Source organism: Arachis hypogaea, chromosome 5 (genome assembly GCF_003086295.3).
Source record: "Arachis hypogaea cultivar Tifrunner chromosome 5, arahy.Tifrunner.gnm2.J5K5, whole genome shotgun sequence".
Lineage (NCBI taxonomy): Eukaryota > Viridiplantae > Streptophyta > Magnoliopsida > Fabales > Fabaceae > Arachis > Arachis hypogaea.
Window position 1 is genome coordinate 96,911,213 of NC_092040.1, and position 9,177 is coordinate 96,920,389.

Consider the following 9,177-nt stretch of genomic DNA (forward strand, 5'->3'; position numbering starts at 1 on the left):
TATGCCTAACATTCTTCAACTGCAACTTGCATCCCATGTTGGTTTCAAGCCACATATCACCCATACCAATGATGTCACACACTCCTTTATCTCCCAATTTGATCTTGCCAAAGTTTTCAGCAGTATAGGAAGTGAAAAATTCATGCCTCGGAGTGACATGACATGAGGCACCATAGTCCGTAATCCAAGTGGAATCATCACAGGCAAAATTCACATAATTTTCATCATATGTGATAAGAACATCTTCATAAACAATAGCAGCAGTTTCTTTATCACTATCTTTACCTTTGTCTTCGCTTCTTCCCCTTGATTGTTCTCTTTTCAAGAACCTACAATACCTCTTGATATGCCCCGGCTTGCCACAATGGTGACAAATGAACTCTTTTCTTGGCTTGTACTTTCCTCTTGACTTGCTTCGACTCTCTCACCTATCAGAATTGTGAGGTTTTCTATTTTGACCTTTCTCCCTTTAACCATTGCTAACGTCAACTTTTTTTAATTTCTTCCACATCTTCCACATACAATATGTCTTCCATGAGGGTCTTCCAAAATGAATAATTTTGGGAATTCAATTTGACCATATTTGGTCCATGAGTATTTTCCTCCATTTAATCAGCACAGAGACAAACAACCAAAGCTCTATATACCACTTTGTTGGGCCAACTGTAGGTTTCGGGGAGGAATCAAGTGTTGGGCCAACTGTAGGGAGCTCTCAACCACCGGGGAGATTTCACTCAGAACCTTAAGGTGTCAAGTAAATGGGTCTCTCATCTTATAAACTCTTCACTCTTTCTTGCTTTCTTTGATGTGGGACTAACTTCAACACTCCTCACAGTTGCAACACTAACACTGAGCATATACGATATTTTTATGATACAAAATACATTTTAATTTTCTTTTACCTTTTATCAACACTTTTGATAAAAAATGAAATAAAATAAAATGTACACAAAAATATTATATATAATGTTTTTCGTTTGATTTTTTTTCCTTGTAAAAATAAAAATGCTCATATACATTAGAAAGAGAGGGTAGGCAACAAACTTAAGGAAATAAATATTATAAATAAAATGTCTACAATAAATAACACAAGTTGCTACTAATATAAAACTCTTAGAAAACTTGCATGTCCATAATATAAGAAAGGAAGAGAATTCCATAGGTGAGCTTCTGCTATATTTTATATATATTGTGCTAGCTTGTTGCGACTTTTGCACTTTTCCATGGCTCTTGGTGCTGCATGAATTAGATTTAGAAAAGCATATCAACAAAGATGAGTACAATAACTTATTCATAAGCATAAAAAAGATGCTAGATATCCAAATTATAAGCCGGAATCATAGAATAGGCAATGGAGTTCAACAAATTGTGACCATGTTCAAAGAAATGAGAAATAATAATAATTTTATTTACTCTTTAATTCTTATAATTTTATTAAATTTATAATTAAATTTTTATATATTTTTTAAATTGAATCTTTATGTTGTTTTTTAAATTTATAATTAAGTCATTTCATACTAAAAACGTTAAAATTAAGAGAAAATTTTGCTTCTTTTTTTTGAGAGATGCTAAAATAACACTTCCTTCTCTTCTATTTATAAAATATACACTTTCATCCCTTATTATTTTTAAAAAACTTCATCTTTAATTCATTTTAAATCTTTTGTGTTAACTAACGTTAATTTTATCTATCTTTCAAGAATAAATTATTTTTTATAAAAGTATTCTTTAGCAAAAATAATATTTTTTTTAATTAAATTGTCTGTTGAAATACCTTTTAACAATTATTTTTCTATTGATTAGATTTTATTTTTATCAAAATATTTTTTAAAAATTTTAGAAAAATCTAAAAAGAAAGTCATATAGAGAAGGAAAAGCATGATCCTCCAAGGACAACCTTAAAAAATAAGGATGACTCACTTGTGTTTTTAGAAAAAATAATTTAATTAATAAAAAAATAATTTATGTTAAAAAAATAATTTAATTATTAATTTAAAAAAAGATTTTAGTAAAAATATAATTTAATTAGTAAAAAATAATTTGTTAAAAAGTATTTTGGTAAACAAAATTTAATCAAAAAAAATTTTTTGTTAAAGGATATTTTTATAAAAAATATTTTTTTTGAAAAATGAGTAAAATTTACGTTAGTCAACACAAAAAATTTAAAATAAATCAAAGGTGAGATTTTTTAAAAGTTATAAGAGAGAAGAGTGTATATTTTACAAATAGAGAGAAGAAAAATGTCATTTTAATATCTCTCAGAAGAGAGAAGTAGAATTTTTTCTAAAATTAATGGAATATTTTCCAAAAAATATGTGAACAAACATCTAATTAGATTCTTAATTATGAATATCTTCAATTTGTAAAGAAATATTTAGTTAATTCTAACATCAATTATATTAAGAAAGATCTAATTACAAAACTAAAAATAGTGTAAAGACCAATTAAATATATATATATATATATATATATATATATATATATATATATATAAACTTAATTGCAAGTTAGGTAAAATTACAGAAATAAAAAAATAATTAAACCATAATAATATTACAAGTCCTACATACCTAGTCCAATAGCTTCCGAACTCTTCATTATCCTCAGTCTCTTGCAAGAATTAGTGAACATCCTAAAACAACAACAATTACATAATTTCAAAATTGAAAATAATCCCTTTCTTTGAAAACTTCTGGCTATAAATTAACCATAACTAGCAGCACTATGCTTGTTAATAATCAAATTAAAAAAAATAAAAGAAAATTATATGAGCTTACTCCCATGGAACATCACCAACTAGCATCCAATCACCATCCTTGTCTTCATAGGTGAGAACATATTCTGAACCATGAAGCAGATCCATCAACTTACTTTCACTCAACTTGTCTCTACTAGAAACTCCATGAGTACCACATTGACCTACACTTGTGAATGATATAATAATCTTAGCAAAATATGTAACATGATGAATATTCAAAGACTAAGAATCCTTCACTTTCTGACTATATCAACTTGTACAGTTTAGAGAAGCCGAATACCTAAACTTTGATCGAATGAGAGAAATGGTTTTATGGGAGTCAAATAAGTAAATTTAAACAATTGGATTGTACATGAATGGTAAAGATTAAATAAAAATGCTATTCGTACACCAAAATTAGCTACTAAAATCAGCCATCAATATATTTGTGTATAAATATATGTGTGATTTAATTTATTTTCAATGTATATTTATATTCCAATATGTATTTTTTTTTGTTGCCCACGGTATCTCCCAACCCGACAAGTCAAGGATTAATCCGTCGCGGATCGGAGCTCCATTTAAGGGTCTGCCGCTGGCCAATGGGTTGCTGCATGCACAAGGTGGAATTCGAACCCCCAGCACTTATTTAAGCGGACGAGTGAGCTGACCACTCGACCAACCCAAGTTGATTTTCCAACATGTATTTTATATTGGTAGCTGACTTTAATGGCTGATTTCACGCGTAAAATAATCCAAGATTAAAAGATAGAGTCGCGCGATTCTTTTAAGTTGTTACTTGATAATATAACAACTTTTAATCTCGACCATTCATTTATAGCTATACAATCTATATTTACGCTTTTTAGAGTTATACAAAGACAGAAATTTATGTGTAATTGTCTTTATCATTTTGTTAGATAATTTATGAAAGACAAATTGTACAAAGACATAACTTTTAATATGTTTGATTAAATTATAATATTTTTAATTATTAATTTTTTATGAAAGACAAATTACATGTAAATTTTCATTTATATAAAACCACTAATGTCATGTCACCACTGGATACATCTCCTCATGCTGAAATCCTTATTATGTTTCTCTCCACAAAATCAAATCAAATCAAATGAAGAGAATAAATTTGGCATCACAGAAGAATATTCTTTTAGCCTAATGAAACCAAAAGAAGACAACTGAAATTTGCAAGTTAAAGAAAAGAGAAACCAAACTCACTGATTGTAAAGCAAGTAAACATGTTGTTGAGGGCTGAAGAGAGATCCCTATAAGAATCAAAGTTTTTGAGATCAACTTTCCTCAAGAATGGAGCACCATCCTTGCTGACTTTGACATAAAGGCAATTACCAGAGTTGGCTTCTGATGCATCAACTTCATCATTCATCAAAGAAGTTGCCATTGAGTTCTTCCTGAATGAACGGATTGGTGGCCATCCCACTACCTGTTCTCTGTATACACACAAAAACATTAAATTGCTACAAAAGCATTCTCTCAATATGTTAGGCTTCATTTGTTTACAGCAGAGGACACTAAACATGAATAAAGACATTAAATAAATGTATTTTATATTTTTTTGACAGAAAAAATATAAAGACAAGACATAATTTATTTTTTATTTTTTTATTATTTTTATCTATTTTTTATAATTATATTTTTTATTATTATTTTTCTCCTAAATTTTTCTAATAAAAAATAGAATAAATTAAATTTTTATAATTTATTCAACATTATATGTCTTCTCTTATTCTATTTTTAAAACTTATAATGCAACCTTAGGAATCACTGCTTAGTGTTTATATTATAACTTCAAAAACAAAACAAACTTAAATGATATACAGTGGGGTAAAAAATGAGAAGGAGTAAATATCCAAATTGGTTTTTAATAGATTTTAAATCAAAAGTTCAAAACACTTTGTTCTCAACAAATTTTATTGCTTTGGAAATCTGACAATTATTAGTGTGAGACAAATTAATCCCTTAGGTTCTAAAAACTACAAATTAGTCCATCTCGGAACAAAGTCTTTGATCTAAAATTCTTGGGATCAATTTGTGTATTTATTAGTCAAACAAAAATTCACCATAGAAATTGGAGATCAGTTCCAAATCATATATAAAAGTAAATTTTAAGGAGCAACCAAAGAAGAATGATTAAGATGATGATGATGTGATGAGTGGAATAATCCTGAAAAATCAAGTTACATAGAATAGAGTTAACAAAGAGGTCATTGAGTCACTCACTATAGGAGCAAACATGATTTGATAAAACAAGAAGATTCTCTTTCCTACTAACTTTTTAGGTTTATTTTAATTTTTATCTTAAAAAATTACTTTTCCCTTTCTCTGAATTACCTCATCTAGTCATCTTAAAAATTACCCATTAACATAAGCTTTTTCTATCCATCCAACCATTCAAAAAAAGTTACAGAACAGTAATAAGAATATGCACATGCAAAAAATCAAAAACCATAATCACTTTTTGCTTACAAGCAACAAAGGCATGGGGAAAAAAAGAAAAGAAAAATATTAAACGGATAAAGATAGTAGCATACTTTGCAGCAGTAGCAGAAGATATATGAGGCTTGTGGTTCTGACTGAGTGGCTTTGTTGACTCTTTCATAACAGATGCTTGTTCTCTTTTTCTTGGAGGAGTGAACAAGTTACCATCTTTACCAATACCCATTTCTGATCCACCATTTCCAGAGAGATTCAACTTCCCAGAACACACACCACCATCTTCATCTTTTTCTGGTGACTCTGAACCTGGCAAGCCAAGTCTAAGTTCAGTGGCCTTAAGGTTCAAGAAGCTACCACTGGTTTTTGTTGTTTTTTGAGGGGTTTTTTCTGTGGTTTCCATTGAAGGAAGCTCAGGTAAGCCTACTACATAGTCTTGCTCTAATGGCACAGACATCAAACCTTTTTTTTTTTTCAGATTAATTGTTACACTCTGTATTACACTGCAGTTAGTTTTTTGCACTCTCAGTTCTTGTTTCACAAAAATGGAAACAAGGGAAGGGAACAAGAAAGGGAGAGGAACAGAAGCTATAAACTTGAAGAATCAGAATTCGATAGTAGTGAGAAGAAAATGAGAAGGGTTAAGTTGATGAAGAGAAGGTTCTCTTTGAGTTGTGTGTGTTTTTCTGTTTCTTATAGTACGTTTTTTTAGTTAAAACAAGACATAAATAAATAAATGAGAGTAAAAACTAAAAATGTAATTAAGGTTGGAGCCTGGATCTGCATATTCTTAAATCCTCCTCTTATTAAATAAAAATATTATATTCTTTATTAATTAAATAAATTTTAATTTTTATTTATTATATTTTATATTAATAATTTAAATTTAAAATTTAAGAATTATAATATTTTTAATTTATTTAATCTTTAATATTAAGTTAATTATTAAAAAATACTACATTTTTTATCCTTTTCAGAACACATTAATTTTCGTGGTGCAAGATAGTGACTTTTGAAATGCAAAATTTTGTTTTCTATTCCTTTACAAAAATAAAAATAGAAGCATAAAATATTATATTTTTTGTGTCTTTTTTATTTATGTTTTTCTACTATAATTATTAAACACAAGCTTAATTAATATACTGTTATAATGTCATAGCATTGTTAGTGTTAACTGTTAGTGGTGTGACAAGAAAGAAAAATAATAAAAGGATAATAGAAAGAAGAAAAAATTTGAGAATATTAGAACTTATTTATACTTATATATAAAGAAGATTTGTTAATATTGATTTTTTTTGGTTAAAATTATTGATATTAAAAAATTTATTATTTTAATTAACTAATTTCATATTATTAATTAATATTTATAAATACATTATTCTTAATCTATACACACAATTTTTTTAAGAAATTAATAAATATATTAATATATATAAATTCACTCTAGTAATAATAAAGGATAAGTAGTAATGTTTTGATCCCTAACATTTAGGGTTAAAATCAAATTCGTCCCTAACTTTATTTTATTATTTGGTATTAATATTGTCTTTTTGACCATTTTACTCTTGACCTAATTTTTTATTCTTCATCTCCACTGTCATATTTTTCTTCTCATTCTCGCTCACACACTTTCTTCTTCTCTGATCAATGAAGTTTCTTCGACAATGGCCGCATCGCTTTACGTCTTTGACCTCCACCCTAATATCTCTGATGCAGCAAACAAAGAGAGGGAGTAAAAGCAACAATAGTGATGGTTCCAGATCTCCTTTTCCTCCCTTTTCATGTGGCAATTTCTAAGAGCAGCGACGCCGGCGGTTTCGGTGGCCGTGGTTGCGGTTTTGAGCTCTCTCTCTCTCTTCTCAAACTCTTTTTTTTGGGTGACTCAATCAATGGTAGTAGCGGCAGATTTTCTCACCGTCACGGCCAACTCTTCCTTCTTTTTCTCCTCTCTCACTGAGTTCATTGTATCTTTCTTATTTTTCTGTTTTATTTTTTTTTTCAAAAAAAAATATGAATCACTATAATGTTATTGAATTTTAAAAATTAGATTACAATGAATGATGTTGTTTGTACTATTCTAGAATTTAAATGTATGTTATTGATGATGAATTTTTTAATATAAATGTTACGTTATATTGTGTTGTTGATAGAGTTACTGCATTTCTCTTGTCTCTTTGTTTCAATTTTTGTTACTTTCAAAAAAATATGAATCACTATAATGGTGATGAGTTTGAGAATTAGATTGCAATGAGTGATGTTGATACTATTTTTAAATTTAAATGTTATGTTGTTGATGATAAATTTTTTTAATTTAAATGTTATGTTATGGTGTGTTGTTGTTAATGAATTGAAATGGATAGATGTAAAAAGAAAATTAGTTGGTAGTCGATGAGAATAAGAGTAGTGGCAATAGTAATGATAAATAATAAAGGTTAGAATAAAAAAAATATATAAGGGTATTTTCATCTGAAAAATATAAAAAAAATGATGATTTTAATATCAAATAAAATATTAAAAATAATTTTAAATTTAAAATAAAATTAAAAATAATTTTAATTTTAACTTTAATTATTAGAGACTAAAACAGTATTTATCTTTAATAATAACCACAAGTACATGGACAAAAACTAGAAAATGGACCTGCTTTTTGTGCTTTATTCTTTTCTGGGGAGAAAAAAAAGGATTGCATGTATTTTTTCAGTTGTGTATAATAATTGTGTGAATTTATGTGTGGGCAGGCACTCCGACAAACTATAGAAAGTCCCTGGCATTCTTTACTCAGATTATTCTTTCTGGCAATGAATAGTATTTTTATTTTATTTATTTTCCATTTATGAGTATAATTCATCATACATGATAAAATCATTTTGACATCAGATGACATATTATTACATATTTTAATAATAATAAAATATTTTTTTGTTATTGATATAAATTTTAATTTTGGGAGAATGTTATTGTTACATATATAATTATTTATGTTATTTTTTTTATCAATTCAAGTTAAAAAAAGTTATTTTTTGACATAATATTAAAATTTTATGTTTGAAAATTATAAAATCTGATCTTTAATAAATCTTAAAAAATACCATAAAATTAATAAAAAGAGAAAAAGACATTTATAAAAATTAAATAAATTAAAAAATTTCTTTTTAAATATATTAAAAATATAATCATTTATATTTTTTAATTTAAATTTTTGGATGAAATAATTTTACGTCAGATATAAACTTGTTTATAATATATTAAGTTAGATTTAGTATATGAGTTGTAATATTCAATTATTTTCTTGTTTAGTATTTACTTTTGAAAGTGGTTAACTAATATATTTTGGAAGTGATTAATTTGTTTTTGTGTGAGTCTGAAATCAGTTGATTATTTTTTAAGGTAATTTACACAAATAAAATAATTGAAGAAAAACGTTACGCAAATGCAACAAAAGCAATTGTATGTAATCTGCGACACTTTGTAGCGGAACCCAGATGCATGTAATCCGCTATACCCTCTCGCGGATTACGTTGAGAGCATACATAACATAAACTGCTATATCCTATAGCAGTTTATGACCAAATTTTTTGAAAGCATAATCCCCTACACCTTGTAGCGGATTATGAGGAGAGTGACTCATTATATAAACTGCGTGAGGCTGTAGCGGAATTCATTTGAGAAAATTTGAAAAGAAAGTTAGAGAGAGAAAGTAGAGAGAAGGGAGAGAAAATTCTCAAGTATTGGAATAATGGAGGATGAACGGCGGTTGTACTGGCTCGACGGCGTTGCTCACGTAGCCGAAACCATCAATAAAGAGGTAAATGTCTTTATTTTCTTTCAATATTTTAATAACTGTATATGTTATTCAATATTAAGGAAGTAATTTATTAATTAAAAAGATAAGGACTTAGTTTAGCTTTTGGTTTGAAAATCAAAATTTGAAATTTAAGTTGTGGATGGTAAATTAGTAATTTTAAAATCTA

At 27.6% G+C, this 9,177-nt stretch overlaps 1 protein-coding gene across 1 annotated transcript; it reads right to left on the minus strand.

Annotated features, from left to right (window-relative positions):
• Positions 1 to 928: 928 nt before the first annotated feature.
• On the minus strand, positions 929 to 5,901 carry LOC112802116 (auxin-responsive protein IAA27). The gene is made up of 5 exons (XM_025845168.3): positions 5,305 to 5,901; positions 3,974 to 4,203; positions 2,778 to 2,919; positions 2,571 to 2,632; positions 929 to 1,236 (listed from the first exon to the last, which is right to left on the minus strand). The coding sequence occupies exons 1-5, from the start codon at positions 5,661 to 5,663 to the stop codon at positions 1,181 to 1,183; spliced, it is 849 nt and encodes a 282-aa protein (XP_025700953.1). The 5' UTR covers positions 5,664 to 5,901; the 3' UTR covers positions 929 to 1,180.
• Positions 5,902 to 9,177: the final 3,276 nt, after the last annotated feature.

What these genes read in the sequence shown, in the direction of transcription:
- LOC112802116 (XM_025845168.3), bottom strand. Translation starts at nt 5,663, where the DNA reads ATGTCTGTGCCATTAGAGCAAGACTATGTAGTAGGCTTACCTGAGCTT. An exon ending in GTTTACTTGCTTTACAATCA is followed by an intron (nt 2,920 to 3,973) that starts GTGAGTTTGGTT and finishes TCACAAGTGTAG; the next exon opens with GTCAATGTGGTACTCATGGA. An exon ending in TTCGGAAGCTATTGGACTAG is followed by an intron (nt 1,237 to 2,570) that starts GTATGTAGGACT and finishes TAATTCATGCAG; the next exon opens with CACCAAGAGCCATGGAAAAG.